This window comes from Castor canadensis, chromosome 9 (genome assembly GCF_047511655.1).
Source record: "Castor canadensis chromosome 9, mCasCan1.hap1v2, whole genome shotgun sequence".
Lineage (NCBI taxonomy): Eukaryota > Metazoa > Chordata > Mammalia > Rodentia > Castoridae > Castor > Castor canadensis.
In genome coordinates this window covers 144,329,922-144,346,356 of record NC_133394.1, presented here as the reverse complement: position 1 = coordinate 144,346,356, position 16,435 = coordinate 144,329,922, and the positions used below count along the sequence as shown (strand labels likewise).

The 16,435-nt window shown below is 40.4% G+C and overlaps 1 protein-coding gene across 4 annotated transcripts in view; it reads left to right on the top strand.

Annotated features, from left to right (window-relative positions):
- C1qtnf7 (C1q and TNF related 7) overlaps nt 1-12,994 on the top strand; it is a 112,698-nt gene extending 99,704 nt beyond the window's left edge. For 3 of the 4 annotated variants that reach the window (XM_020171650.2, XM_074042586.1, XM_020171652.2), the window contains exons 2-3: nt 4,904-5,149; nt 11,643-12,994. In XM_020171650.2, the coding sequence (XP_020027239.1) occupies nt 4,904-5,149; nt 11,643-12,274 (878 nt within the window). In that variant the 3' untranslated portion in view covers nt 12,275-12,994. Of the gene's footprint in view, nt 1-3,183; nt 3,243-4,903; nt 5,150-11,642 lie in introns of all 4 variants that reach the window. The other variant, XM_020171651.2, reaches the window with a different exon arrangement.
- The last annotated feature ends 3,441 nt before the right edge of the window (nt 12,995-16,435 follow it).

Here is a 16,435-nt window from a genome sequence, read left to right as displayed (position 1 = left end):
AGTGTTAGTGTACTAATGGACAGTAAGCTGAACAGACAATAGAGTGACAGAGAGAGGATTGAAAATCAAAGATAAAAAAAATAAAAAATAAGTATATGAAAGTAATATCTATTTATAAAAATGAATTAAAATAAAATGGAAAATAGAAAATTAAAAAAAACAAAAAAAACCAAAAAACCAAAAAACTTCCAAGTTTATATGCAATGCAATTTCAGTCTTAATAATTTGGATGTCCGTCTCAATCTCCAGTCCTGGAGTTGGTGCCTCAGATGTTGTTCTGTAGTTGTCTCATCAAAGGGGATGCATAAAGTAGAACAAAACTACACTCACACACACACAGAAGAAAAAAAAAAAAAAAGCCCCACCAAGTGTCCCCAGTTCAAATGCAATACAGTTTCAGTAAGTTTTTCGGCTTGCAGGTGTAATTCGGTTGTTCTCTCATCAAAGGTAGGGAGAAAAAGAAAAAAAAAAGCGTCTGGAGGCAGTTCTGAGAGTGGTGTCTGCAACTGTGGCTTGCCTGCCTGCTGCTCTCAGCCTGTAGCTGGCGGCGTTATTTATGCAGATCTCTGGGGTGAGATTAGCACTCACCTGGTCCCACAGGCTTTGTTTGCTCAGAGTTCTCCTGTGCGGGGGAGGGTGGCCTCTGCTACAGGCTTTTCCCTTTCCAAGCACTGGGAAAGGCGACACTGCCCCGCGTTGTCAGGCCTGCGTGTTTATTTACAGTTCACGTGGGAAGTGGGTCTTCCCTCCTCTCACAAGCGTCCCCGCTCCTGGTTGCTGGGCGCGCCCCACTCCCGCCAGAGCCTCTCCGGCCCGCCAGGCTCGTTTATTTACAGTCCCGGGAAGGATTCCCTTCCCCCAATCTTCAGCGCTCAGGGCGCCCCACCCTCTTTCCAGCGTGTCTTAACTGTTCTTATTGCTTAGTACTCAGTTTCTCTTTTTTTCCCGGGTGGAGGTCAGTCTGTCCAGGGGGCTATGCTGCTCTGGCCCAGGCTTGTCTGTGGGGGAACCGCGGTACCGCGAAGCTCACCTGGTCCGCGTCTTCCCAAGCCGTATGGGCGCCGGCCACTGGCGGCCCCGGGGGCCTCCTCGGTTCTCCGTTTAACGTGAAGTGGAGATTCTCTGCGCCGGCTGGAGATGTGGAGGAGTCAAAGTTATGCCTTTTCTCGGTGATTATGCCTGCAAAGTGTGTCTCCAGCGTCTCTCCAAGATTTCACTATAGGAGGGTCGCTTTCTGCTTCCTACCTCTAGCCGCCATCTTGGAATTCCGGGCAAAAGCTTTGGTTTTCTAACTCTGAAGAAGCACAGAAATGGAAAAAGTACCTTTTAGAACATATTCTACATAAATTTGCATAATTCAATTCCATGCTTTAAAGCATATTGTGTGAGAAGTGACTGCTAATGGATGTAAGTTTTCTTTGGGGGGGTTTTAAAATATTCTATAGTTGCACGCATTGAATTGCATACTTTGGTTAATTTTATAGTGTGCAAATTGTATCTTTTATAGCTATTAAAAATTATCATAGCTGGGATAATCTAGTGAGTTAGGGATGTCTGAGAAAAATGGAGCAGGAAGGGGATAGTCAGAGGATGGAAAAGGCAGATTGGAATCAATGACAAGATGTCATTTGAGCAGTCTTCAAGAAAGAAGGGAGGAGGCAGGGCATGCTGGCACCTCCAGTTATGCAGAAGGTAGACAAAGGAGGATCATAGTTTGAGGCAGCCTGAGCAAAAGTTACCAAGACCGTATCTCAAAAAAAGCCAGGTGTGTTGATATGCAATCCCAGCTATGTAGGAGGCAGAGGTGTGAGGATCACAATCTGAAGCCAGTATGAGGCAAAAAGCTCGAGACCCTATATGAAAAATAACTGGGGCAAAAAAAAGGCTGAGGGTGTGGCATAAGTGGTAAAGTGCTTGCCTATCAAGCCCTGAGTTCAAATTCCAGTACCACCAAAAATAAATTAACAAAAGAAAGGGAGGGGAGAAAGGGAATCAGATGGTCATGTTGGTGAAGAGTGTTTTAGATGTGTGAAGACCCTAAGGCAGAGCACACCCAGTGTCTTGAGGAAAACCAAGGAATGTGACTGGCAGCAAGAAGATGGGAAGATAGAAGATGAAGTCAGGAAAGTAAGGAGGGCCATGGTACCAAGTAACGAGAAGATTTAGGCTCTTAAGTGAAATGAGAACCATTTGGGGAGGGAGCCGCTGTGGTTTTCCATTGTACACCACACGCCCCTGTCTACTGAACTGAGTCCCAGGCTTGAGCAATCACTACCATACAACATAACAGCACCCAATATCACCACACGTTGTTCTGTGTGGTGAGGAATGGTAATGGACAATAATTCTGTGTGCCTTTCAAAAAGTTCCAATTGAGGATGCTTGCAGCATTTAGACCATCATACAGACAATGTTCTTATGCATTCATCAACAAAAAAGCAATCCATTCATTCATGACAAATCCTCTCAGTTTTAATTTATTCCTTCCTTGGGCCCCTGTTACATACTTTCTTCCAATCACATCATTAAAACTTCTGCTTCCTCTGTCCACCCTCAGATAGACCCTTACCACACTCTTCTTCCAGACTGTTCCCCTGACGTCTGGCATTGTTGTGCCCTCACACCTCCTCCAGCTGACACAGCCCAAACTTCTTTCTCTCCAGATAATTTCATGGCCCTCACAGAAACACCTCCTGTCCTCTGCCCACAGCCTTCTATCCCATGTGAGCTAAACATCTCCTTCTGAGTAGCTTCTCTGAGCATGTCTCCACTTTTGCAACCCTTCTCAAAGTCTCCCCCAATCAGCCTTTTCTGAGAAAGAGGAACTAGCAATTTAATCAATGCATCCAGTTTTAACTGTGGCAAGGAGTGTGATAGAATATTCTTGCCATTTTCTTTCATCTGAGGCTTCTTTGGAAGGGTTAGTAGCATTATAAGAGCCATGGTGCTTGTCAGAAAGTACCTGAATCCCACGTGAATAATAGGATCAATAATTTTGAGATTGGGTTTGCCCTGGTTTGGTTAGGGATTAAGTGTATCCCCCAAGGGATACACTTAGAAGCTTGGTCCCCAGTTTGGGTGTATTAAGAGGTGGTGGGAGCTTTAGGGGATAGAGTCTACTAGAAAGTAGCAAGACAGGCCACTTTTTTTTTGCTCTGCTTTCTCTCTTGCCACATGTTGCAGACAAAGGGGCCCTTGCCAGAGTCAGCGGCATATGGTTTGGATTCTCAGCCTCCAAAACTGTGAGTTAAATAAACCTCTTTTCTTTTAAGTACCTTGCCTCAAATATTTCATTATAGTAGAAAAAACTAGACTAGTATAGTGTTATATGTCCAGTCCAGCAGACAGACCCTGATGCTTCTTGTTAATTTGTAGGGTACTAGTAACTGAGATTTGGTCAAGGATTTAGAGCCTCTATTTGGATAAGTTGCTTTAACTTTTCACTAATAAGATTTCTAGGAATCAGACTTATTTCAAAATCTCATGAGCACTCTGCATTTTCCTCAGTTTGTCATTCCTATGCTCTGGCACAATTCTAAGTCTAACTTCAACATTTTGCAATTTCTTCTTGGGAATCATAAAAGCAGTGTAGTGTACCTGTTTAATTTTCTGCAGTGGTTGTCAAAAAAAAAGAAATTCTATCTGATTGCTTTTCACATATTTTATAAATATTTCCCTTGGGAGTATATAGTCCAGATCAGCATTGTACAGATTTCTTATTAAAACATAGGTCCAACCATCCAAAAACTACTCATTTACACAACCACAGAACCACTTGTACATGTGCTTCCATTCAAGGAGCTGTTTATCCTAAGGTCCATTACCCTAAAAAAAAAAAAAAAATGAGGTATCTCCAGCCTATGCCAGACCTCCTCCACCCTCTGCCTATGTGCCAGGATGTCATGCTAATAAATTGATGACCCAGTATTGGCGACTGCTGGGCTCTGTGGAGGGAGAACCCATTCTATTAGATGAGAGCTGAAGAGGACTGCTGCCTGCTTCTCTCAGAGTATGTGGCGCCATACATGGCTGAATGTCATACGGCTCTTTAATTGACCCCCAGTGCTAGTGGCTTAATGGGACACCACGGCATTATATCCTGCAGATTTTAAATTAAAGTTTGAGATTCCCCTCTGGACATGCACGGTACTCCACTTAACACTAATTGGCATCACACATAGTTATCAAGTGAAAAACATGGCTTTCCTAAAAATGCCTCTCCCTTTTTCCAGTTTCAAAAAGCCCATGAACTTTTAAAAAGTGATCATGGGAGCATACAAGGATTAGTTACAATGATGTCTATCAAGCATGGTATTTATGTTGCAGAACACTGGAAATAAATGTCTATAATGGGTGATTACATACACAAAGAATGCAATAATTTTAGTAGTATGAATGATTTTTAACATAACAAAACATTTATAATGTAATGCTAAGTGAAAAAAATTAAGGAAAAAATGTAAGCATGGCATGATATAACTTTTCTCAATAACATAAACAAAAAAGACTGAAAGGATGTATATATTCAGCTGCAATTATCTCTGGGTGGTGACCATAGCACCAATATTTATCTTATTCACTTGCATCTCTAATCTTCAATTTTTTTTTAAAAACGCATTACTTTTGCAAAAAGAAATGGTCCTTTTTCAAAGTCTATCATTGATTCTTGCAGAATGAATGCAACAGATTTATTTTGAAATTGCTTTCATCAGTCCTCTACATCAATCCCTGGGTAGGACACTGAAGACGCTGTATCAATACTGCATTAATAGATGTCAATGGGATTTTGAGGGGAAACACTGAAGTGACTTGTATAAATGACCATCTTCATGTTTAGACTGAACAAATCATGACACCCCCCACCCTGAGAGGATGCATTTATGTCTATGTGTTTCTCTTCCAGAACCAAAGATGTTTGTCTTGCTCTATGTTACAAGTTTCGCCATTTGTGCAAGTGGACAACCGCGAGGCAATCAGGCCAAAGGAGAGAACTACTCCCCGAGGTATATCTGTAGCATCCCTGGCTTACCTGGACCTCCAGGACCCCCTGGAGCAAACGGTTCCCCTGGACCCCATGGTCGCATCGGCTTTCCAGGAAGAGACGGTAGAGACGGCAGGAAAGGAGAAAAGGGTGAAAAGGGCACTGCAGGTAATGACTGAAGTTCCATAAAGCATCCCTGCTTCCTCCCCCACCTTAAAAACCACTCCCTTCTTTGTTTCTTCTTCTACTGCGAATTGCTCTGTAAATCCCTTCTCTACTTCACCATTAATCATAACAATTTATTGAGCCCTTACTATCTTCAGACACTGCCTCTATCTTCACTCCACTGTAGTGACAGCCCTTTCGGGTGGACGTTATTACATAAGGAAGGCGAGAAGAATGAACCATGCTGTGATTAAATGGATTACTGGAGACGGTCCTGGATGGACGTGCACTGCTCCTGACTGCCAGAGCTAGAATCAAACATCCAATGTTTAGAACCACTGGGTTCTTCCAGCTCCAGACAATGGCTGGGTGTGTGCGTGCATGGAGAGACAAATGGGCAGATGGACAGGAGGAAAGATGTGCTGACTGAGCAGAGGCAGGAATGGGAAACCTGATGTCCAGTTTCATCCTGCTCGGAGCAGATATCCTGCATGAAGATACTGAGGGGCTCCTAGATTTTATTTTTCTCAGATGAAATGAAAATAGCAGGGTACAGTGATGAGCTTTTCTGGCTCACCACTTTCCTACCTGTCCTGTAGCAGCCAAAACTTAGATTTCTCATAGGCCTTTACAATAACACAATTATCCCCTAAACCTCTGGTAATTTTCACTTGCTCTCCAACATATAAGTTGGCCCGGGAAGGTTGCCAGACTCTGCAAGTCCTTTAGAGTAAACCGAATTGAAATTCTACAGCGGCTGTGTTAACTCTAAAAGAGGAAGGAATTTGGAATCAATCTTTGAAAACAAGTTTCTAAGTGCAAAACTTGAGACAAAAGACAGGAAGGAAACAAATCAATAGATCTAAGAACTGTGCCTCTATCTAGTCATCACACCTGATTTACTGTGGGACAATATTATAATAAATATTCAGATCATCAGATGTTAATCAGATACGAATTTCCCATGCAGAAAACATTTGGCAAGTCAATAGCTGCTGGATCTATGAACGTTGCTCTGTATTAGATAAAGAGCCTCCAGGTTCAGCATCAGATAAAGACCCTTGAATTCAGAGCATAATCATCATTTTTCAAAGGCATCTGTTTATGAATACAAGTTATCACTGAGCCACAATTATTGAATATCCTTGAAATTTGGTAACAACACCAGGATTGCAGTTATATATTACCGACACTTTTAATTTACAGTGTCTGGAAGTAACAATATAGCAAGCACTGGAGTCAGAAAGATTTAGGATGAAGTTTTGACTCCAATTACTTAACTTAGTATCCTTAAGCAAATAGCCTTTTTAAGCCTCAGTTTCCTCATTTGTAAATTGGTGATAGTAAGGGCAATTGTGAGGTGTAAGAGCAATAAGGCATGCAAAACACTCCAAGTATAACTTGGAGTTATACTCCAAGTATAACTGCCATATAGTAAGCACTTCACAAATATTAGTGGTCCTTATATTTTGATCTGCAAATATGGGTCACAGATAAAATTTGACTACCCAAAGCCATATAGTAAACTAAAAATTATTAATCCTTTTCATGAGATAATTCTAGTGTCACTTCAGATTGAATTAGTTGTTCAGAATTGCTATGGTTTTAACCTCATGTGGGGCCAACTCTACCCCACACATCCAAGCAATAGTCATTCAGAGCTGTTTTGTTCTGCGCCAACGCGTCTTAACTTCTCACTAAAGACCATTGGGGCTGGATAGTTATTTACTGTGGAGTGGATATTCTGTGCCCTAAAAGATGTTTGGTGCATCACCCTAGACATCAGTGGCACCCCTCTCCACTGTGACATCCAAAAATGTCTTCAGCATTGCTGTCTGTCCCTTGCACAGGAAGTAGGCAGTGCAAAATTGTCCCTGCTTGAGAACACGCCCTAGACACTGTAAACACAATCATCAACAAGACACTGCTTGCCTTGAGAATGAGACATTTGTGCAGGGGAGGTCATGTGTATGGCATAATGATGACGTCTGTTTAGATCATTGCTGGGTGCTTCTATATAATCCCAGAGACAGAGAAAAGAGAGTCAAGGTTCGAGGTCGGTCCACGCAAAAACACAAGACCCTATCTGAAAAAGCAAAAGGAGTAAGGCTGTGGCCCAAGTAGAGTGGCTGAGTTCACAGCCCCCAGTGAAAGCTATTGCTACACATCAGGCACTTCTGTTTTATTCTTCGTTTTGTTTTGTTTTACTTTATTCTATTTCATTTTATTTTGGCAGTCCTGGGGTTTGAATTTGGAGCTTTGTACTTAGCAGGCAGGCATTCTTGCCACTTCAGACACAGCCCCAGTCCAGGAACCTTATAATATTTGTAATATTTATAAAATATTTAATATATACCATTATAATTAGCAATAATTTCAATTAGCAATAAGAATAAAGCTATGGGTAAAAAAATGAGATCCAAAATTAAAGTGAATTTCCCAACTTGAAATTATTTAAATCCTATATACACATATATATCAAGATATATAACAGCTCAGAAAGAAAAGGGTAGAATGACTACGGGATCAGTGAGGAGAAGCAAACCTAACACAGAAACTTGCAGGAACTATTCCCTTGGGCTCTGGGGACACGTTTTCAGTGCGGCTGCAAGTGAGCACACCAGGACTTGGAGCCTCTGGTCTGTTTTCCCTTTAATGGCATTGATCTTTTCACTTGTGTGCCCTTAGTGAACCCACCCACCATAGCCATCCCAACCAAGTCCAGGAAGAATCATCTTCCCTGCCCTAAACTTGATATGTAGAGTTCATTACACCAAATTATCAATTTTCCATAAAAATATCACTCTCACTGCTCTGTAGTAATTATTATTATAGCATATTATTGACATTTAATTAAATCTGAATGTGTGTCCCCATAAATATCTTAAATATCACTAGAACTATCTCATAAAATGATTCCTCACTTCAGTTTAATATATAGATGTAGGTATTAATGAGTATAGCTGTGACCAATATTTACAGAGCACAAAGCAATAAGTAGTAACAGCAAACTTGAAGAGGAGGAAGTTGTCATGCAAGCCAATGTCACTCTTAGTCCCTACTACAGTGGCTGGCATATAGTGGATGGTCACTAAATATTAAATGGTCTACACATGCATGCATGCATAAATCCATAGGTGGATGGGTGGAGGAAGGAAGGAAGGAAGGAAAGAAGGAGGGAGGAAGAAAGAAGGGAGGGAAGGAGGAAGGAAGGAAGGAGGGAGGGAGGAAGGGAGGAAGGAAGGAAGGAGGGAGGGAGAGAACAAAGGCAGGAAGGAAGGAGAGAGGGAAGAAAGGAAGGGGGAAGGGAAGGAGGAAGGAAGGAAGGAGGGAGGGAAGGAAGGAAGGAAGAAGGGAAGGAAGGAAGGAAGGAAGGAGGGAGGGAGGGAGAGAACAAAGGGAGGAAGGAAGGAGAGAGGGAAGAAAGGAAGGGGGAAGGGAAGGAGGAAAGGAAGGAAGGAGGGAGGGACGGAAGGAAGGGGGAAGGGAAGGAGGGAAGGAAGGAAGGAGGGAGGGAAGGAAGGAAGGGGGAAGGGAAGGAGGGAAGGAAGGAAGGAGGGAGGGAAGGAAGGAAGGGGGAAGGGAAGGAGGGAAGGAAGGAAGGAGGGAGGGAGGAAGGAAGTAAGGAAGGAAGGAGGGAGGGAGAGAACAAAGGGAGGAAGGAAGGAGAGAGGGAAGAAAGGAAGGGGGAAGGGAAGGAAGGAAGGAAGGAGGGAGGGAAGGAAGGAAGGAAGGAAGAAGGGAAGGAAGGAAGGAAGGGTACAATGACACTGAACAGGTAACCTGGGTAAATACAGTTCATGGAAAATTCTGTCAAAGCTGTACTACTTAATCATAGACTGACCCTTAATTCTCTATTCAAGCGTATATCTGACTAAGGAGATGGAGAATGATTCGTTCCTTCGTCCTAGTCTTAATGTGTAGGCCCTTAGCTTATGGACAAATTCTTTATGCACAAAGGAAGAATTAATATAAATGATTAGTCCATGACTATCTATCACTCAGCAGTTCAGCACATTAAGTAAGTATTATCATAAAAAATCAATGTGTTGTGATTATCCCTGGTTTTTTTTAATTTGCATTCCTGTGCTTCTTATTTGGTCTCAATGAATTTTTTTTGTGCCCTCAAGCAATCTAGTCCAAATCTTCACTTCAAGGTCTGGGAAGCTAAAGCCAGAGAGATCAAGCTTCTTCTTCAGATTCAGTAACTAATCCATGGCTGAAACAGGTTTTATCCTAGACTGCAGAGTCACTGTTGACTTCTTTGACACTAAGTTTGGAGTAGATTAAGTCCAATTTCTCCACACTCCAAATGGAGCATTTGAAACCAGGCAAGGAATGCCTTCCCCAAAATCACAGAGGCAGTAAGACTTGAGTCTTATTTATAGTTACTGAGACCAAAATGACTTTATTAATGTGTCAAAGATCAATGAAGAAGACAGAAAAGGCTGGCGGAGTAGCTCAAGTGGTAGAGTGCCTGCCTAGAAAGTGCAAAGTCCTGAGTTCAAACCCCAGTGCAGTCAAAAAAGAAAAAAAGAAGACAGAAAAGTTAAGCTCCTACTGAAGATAAAATACCAATTTAGGAATTGCAGTCTTTGATTCTGCAGTAAATTTAACAACAAATAGTATTCATATGCTATTTCTACCCAAAAAAAGGAAATTTCAGACTCTTTTGACCTTATTTCAAGAAATAAGTATCAGAATGTGTTCTTGCTGGGACTAGTAGAGTTTCAATTTAGCAGCAAAAAAACATCTGCAGCTAGAGGACAGGACAGAGATCAGTAAGAACACTGATCCTAGCTCACCAAGAAAGGGTGACATTCACTATTAGTGATCAGTATGTGTCATAAATTATTAAACAACTACTTTCCAAAATTATCAAAACATAGTGCTGATATTTTAACAGTAAAGCTTCAATTCTCCTAAAATTTACATGACCCAGAACTCTCCATGATTACTTTGCCAATTAACTGAAAAAAGGGTCAAATTATCACATTCACACATTGACTTACGTGCAACTTTTAAATAAATAATATCAAAGCAATCTAAAGATAAAAAGACTTAGCTTAATAAAATTTCTTGAGAACAAAAACATAGTTAAAAGTGAAGCTATGCATCAGCAGTATATTTCCCTGACTACAAATTACATTAGTAATTAGTACATTACAGGTTACTAATAATTTAGATACCTTTGGGAAAGTATCTTTATACAAGTACTATTTATTAAATGGATTTAGTCATAAAAAATGAAACATCCTTTTTATGATACTCAGTCATTGCTGCTTAAAAATAAGCATATTTTGTTTATTACTCTCACCAAACTCACCTTTTCTCTGCATTTGGCGTCTAGTTGATCTGCAAAAATAAGATTTGGACATCCAAAAATAATCCTGTGTGGTGACCAAATTTGCTGAAATCCTTTCACAGTTACTATGTCTTTTCTGTATATAAGGAAACCCAGAGAAATTAATGGCCTTTCCTAAAAGGATAAAACCATATAGTGCAGACCCCACCAGAACTGGGATTTTTGAGTCCAGCCCCAAAGGTAAGAGGCATTTTTATGGCCTCTTACCATAAAATTAGACTAGGAAGGATTGGATTTTAGTCCTAACCTTACTACAGAAGCATGTTTCTTCACCTATCTAGAATGAGGTTTACTCTTCCAAAAAATAAATTACTGCATGGTGCTGGCAATCATCATTTTTTTATTATAGCATATTAAGCCATCAATATGGCAAGGAAGGCAACCAAGTAAGGGAGGCATAAGTTCAGATTGCAGCTCCATCACTCACTAATCATCGTCCTCTTGTTTTTTTTTTTTTGGGGGGGTGGTACTGAGGGTTGAACTCAGGGCCTCATGCTTGTTAGGTAGGCACTCTGCCACTTGAGCCATGCCTCCAGCCTTCATCCTGTCCTCTTAAACAAAATAACTTCTCCTTGGTTCAATTTCCTCATCTGCAAGGAAGTAATGGTAACTCTTAGTTCATAAAGTCATTGTGAGATTTAAATAAGGAACACATGCAAATAAAAGAGTTAATGGTATTCCTGGTACATAGAAAATTGTTGATAAATGTAAGCACACCTAATTGTGTGTTTTATACTAACAGAAATAGAATGGGGCATGAAACTAAATAGTCTCTAAAGATTTGTTTGGTGTATTTGTCCTTATGAATCCACTGTGGGGAACAAAATCATCCTTCTCATTGAATTATTCCCATAGTGACCAGTACCTGGATGTGCATAATTGAGCAGCAGATAATCCATCGTCAAAATGATAGTTAATTATTTTAATTAGTCAGGACCTAATGAAATTCTGATTTAAAATAATCTATTTTCATCTTTACTACATCATTGATTTTTTAAAAGGATTTATCATTTAGTAGTATGTTCTCAAGGTTGATGGAAAGACAAAGCTTGGGTGTGCTGAGACTGTGTAAGTATGCTGATTGTGATTCTTTCAAGAAGCTATTCATTCAACTATAATCTCTTTTTGAAGGTCTAAGAGGTAAGACTGGACCCTTGGGTCTTGCTGGAGAGAAAGGGGATCAAGGAGAGACTGGGAAGAAAGGACCCATGGGACCAGAGGGAGAGAAAGGAGAAGTAGGTCCAGTTGGGCCTCCTGGACCAAAGGGAGACCGAGGAGACCAAGGGGACCCAGGACTGCCTGGAATGTGCAGATGTGGAAGCATCGTTCTCAAATCAGCCTTTTCTGTTGGCATCACAACCAGCTACCCAGAAGAAAGACTACCAATAATATTTAACAAGGTCCTCTTCAACGAGGGGGAGCACTACAACCCTGCCACGGGGAAGTTCATCTGTGCTTTCCCAGGCATTTATTACTTTTCTTATGATATCACATTGGCCAATAAGCACCTTGCAATAGGGCTGGTCCACAATGGACAATACCGGATAAGGACCTTCGATGCCAACACGGGGAACCATGATGTGGCTTCTGGGTCCACAGTCATCTACCTGCAGCCAGAAGATGAAGTCTGGCTGGAGATCTTCTTCAATGACCAGAATGGCCTCTTCTCAGACCCAGGTTGGGCAGACAGCTTATTCTCTGGATTTCTCCTCTATGTTGACACGGATTACCTAGACTCCATATCAGAAGATGATGAACTGTGATCAGACGGTGGACCTAAATGTTCCAAGACCTCTGTAATGTTCTAACACTTTAATTTCATCTGGGGTGCTGGAAGGTGGATCAAGTAGGAAGGAGATCCAAAGAGACTCCTACTCAGATTCCCGATCATTTACAGACAGTTATGGAAGAATTTATCAAAACAAGATAAGCCACCAAGCAGTTGAAGCTACACCAAAATGAACAATATAAAGTAACTCCAGATATGCATTCTCTTGAAAATAATGTTTATAAATATTTAAACAAATTAAAGACAGTGTTAACAATTTTTTACTAAATGCCCTTAGTGATAATACCAGCTGGCCATGATAATGCCTCATTAAATCTTCATAAAATTATATTTTTGTTTGTTATTTAAGAGAATCATAAAATCCCAGACAAAGTCTTTGACAATTCTCAAAAGGCTATATATAATTCAAAAAACAGGTATAAGATGCTGAATATTTTTAAACAAATTAAAATAAAGTGATAAATTTCTTTGTTTTATTATTCATTCCTTCCTGCTTATGTATATTCACTCAAAAACTCTTTAAAGGACTGCATGGACTAGACACTATGGCACTGAGTCAGATTGAATAATGAGTTAAGACACACACCTTACCTTCATACAAACCAGTGTGGTGAACACAGCCACCAATCAATGTGACAAAACACGATGGCAAAAAAAAAAAAATTGATTCCATGCTAGGGGCACACAGGACCTGTATGGACTTGGGATCAGAAGGGATTTACACATAGGCATACCTAGGAGTGTGTGTTAAAGTGGGTGTGATAGATACAAAGCCAAGAAGGAATTCAACTTCTGCATTCTCCTATTCCCACCTTCAACATATCACTGTTATTTCCATTTAGGAGGTAAAAAAAAAAAAAAAAACAGAGAGAGAGGAGACCTGGGAGGGGTGATGGAAATGGAAAGAAATGGCCAATGGATCATTCTCCTAAATTATTTGGCTTGATGGTTTTCCAGGACAAATATTTGTCCTAACAGCTTTCTCACAGAAAAAGGGCACTATTTTAAAATTGTAAGACATTGTTTCTCATGAATTCCTGATCTTAAATTCAAATGAAGCAAAGCACATATCCACTGTTCTATGAGTGAGCTGAACAGCAGAAGGGAGAGAGGCCAAAAATCTGGGTAAATAGTTGTTCCTTCCAAGTCTTACACCTCCCTAATCTGCTCTCTCATCTATGTTGTCACTTTGTTATCCACTGAACTGAACTTCCTCCATTAACCTCACCCAGGATTCTGTCTCTTCTACCATTCCCTTGGTTCATGGTAGTCATTCCACTGTCTTTCTCTTTTGGTATCTTCCTATGCTCCTTCTATGTATCCCTCTCTTTACACATTAATTTAATAATTATTTTAATGTTTGCTATGTGTAAAACATCACGCTGTATTCTGTGAAGATAGAGTAACATCAAGATGAATGTGGCATAGCCTCTGCCACCAAATTTCTAAGGATACAAGAAATGACACGCACACATATAAAATTACTGACATTATGGAAAAGAACATGCTAAAATATGCCAAATGCTAAACTAACAAAACCAGACAAAATGCTATGAAAGAAGAGGAAATGTTTGCTTCCAAATTCTGAAGTGACAGAGAAAGGTTAGGGAAATCTCTGTCCTCTGGGCCTTAAGCGATGAGACTTAGAGTGGCCCAAGTTGGGGAAAGGACATAGAGTCAGAGGTAACAATGTAGACAAGGTATGGAAAGTGCAAACAGAGACTCAGGACAGGAATCAATGGACCGAATTTGTAAAAGCCATAAAGGCCAGCCTGAGGAGTGGGGACCTTCTTGACAATAAAGTGTGGAGCTCTTGAGTTTCCAGGACTGGATGCTACTATTATTAGAGGTGACATTTGCAGTGACTCTCCTGACTTTCAGACCGACCTTGCTCCACTGTCGTCTTCTGCCTGCCATACTCTGTCTACTTGTTGCTCTCCTGAGTCAGGTCATGGGTCTAGCAAACCAAAAGCAATGAGGATTAGATTAGACCAAGATGAGAGCACAGAGGTGATCTGAAATAGTCACCCGCCTACAGATAACAGCGGAAGGTAGACTTCCACATTATACAGCCAACACCAGCAGCTAATCTGAGATATATGAAAATATAGGCCCTTTGGAGCAATGGAATTTGTTAGAGGAATTGGAATGAGAAGTTATGTAGACAATCATGACCAACACGGTTATCGTGTAACTAAAATTTTCTGATTGTGAGCTATAATGAATTCATTTTTTTGCACAGAATTTGCTTTTCTTTTAAATGTTTCTTCAGTACAAAGCCTGTTTTGAGTAGTTTTTAAACTGAAGGTTTGTCCATTGGTCTTAGGCCAAGAGATAAATTTACTTTTGAAATATCTGGTGAGGTAGTGATGGAGACTACACAGCTGGAAGGAAATGAAAAGCAGTTTGGATATTAAAAAGAAAATCTTAAGCAAATGCTGGTGTCTTTTATTCTTTAAAAAAGTAGCAGGAATAATTGATGGAACTTATATGGATATTTGTATAAAGAAAATGGAAGACCAATTTTGTTTTAAAAAATCCAATTAGTCTCATTCTAATCCCTCTTTATAAGGATGCACTTATAATGAATATGTATTAAGTGATATTTATTGACTATGAATCATCTTGTTGTAGAAGAATTTAAAGCATCTTATAAAGATACACAGAATACAGAATGAAACAATAAGAATCAGGTGAGAAGAAAATGGCAAAACAAACAAAAAGGGCAAGGGTGAGGTAAATACAAAATCGTGTGTGCCTGAGCTACACATTCACCACACAGGCTTTCTGGGTCCACTCAGGCACCAGGGGATCCGCATCTTTTATCACTGTGAATAGTGTTGCTTATGGACAAAATAGATCCTATGAACCCTAAATATACTTTTTCTGTACCACTCTGTGAAAAAGATCATGAACATAAATAAATTCTAGCTATAAGCTCTCTTTTTGTTTTTTATCTTCCTCCCTTTCCTTTCGTTGCTCCACATGCAGTAAGTGGCAACACTACCCATGCTGCCACTGTAGCCCAAAGTCTAAGGTGCACTCTAGATGTCCTCTTTCCTCTCCCTACCAAATTCTTCTCAGCATAAAATTCCTACGGTTCTATCCCCTAATTGCATCTCTAATTCGTTATATCTCTGCACTCGCAATGCCAAAGCTTGATCCATATATTCATCATCACTCCCCTAGATCAGTTAAAAAAAACAAACTTTATAGCTGACCCATTGCCTCTAGCCACACCCTTTCAATCCATCCTCCACACTGGGCTGAATACTTCCTTTTTAAAAATTAAGAAAATGTGGTATCTATACACAATGGAATTGTATGCAGCCATGAAGAAGAACGAAATGTTATTATTCGCTGGTAAATGGATGGAATTGGAGAACATCATTCTGAGTGAGGTTAGCCTGGCCCAAAAGACCAAAAATCGTATGTTCTCCCTCATATGTGGACATTAGATCAAGGGCAAACACAACAATGGGATTAGACTATGAGCACATGATAAAAGCGAGAGCACACAAGGGAGGGGTGAGGATAGGTAAGACACCTAAAAAATTAGCTAGCATTTGTTGCCCTTAACGCAGAGAAACTAAAGCAGATACCTTAAAGCAACTGAGGCCAATAGGAAAAGGGGACCAGGAACTAGAGAAAAGGTGAGATCAAAAAGAATTAACCTAGAAGGTAACACACACACACAGGAAATTAATGTGAGTCAACTCCCTGTATAGCTATCCTTATCTCAACCAGCAAAAACCCTTGTTCCTTCCTATTATTGCTTATACTCTCTCTACAACAAAATTAGAAATAAGGGCAAAATAGTTTCTGCTGGATATTGTGGGGGTGGGGGGGAGAGGGAAGGGGTGGAGTGGGTGGTAAGGGAGGGGGTGGGGGCAGGGGGGAGAAACAAATAATAAAGAAAAAAATTTTCTTTATTTTATTTTTTTATTGTTGTGCTGGGTGGGGGTACATTGTGGCATTTACAAAAGCTCTTATAACATATCAAATATGTCATAGTTGAATTCACCTCCTCCATCATTCCCTTCATCCCCTCCTGGAGTAGTTTTAACAGGTATCAATTTTCCACTTACATAAATGTGTTCACAGTATTTGCACCATATTCACCCTCTCATGCCCT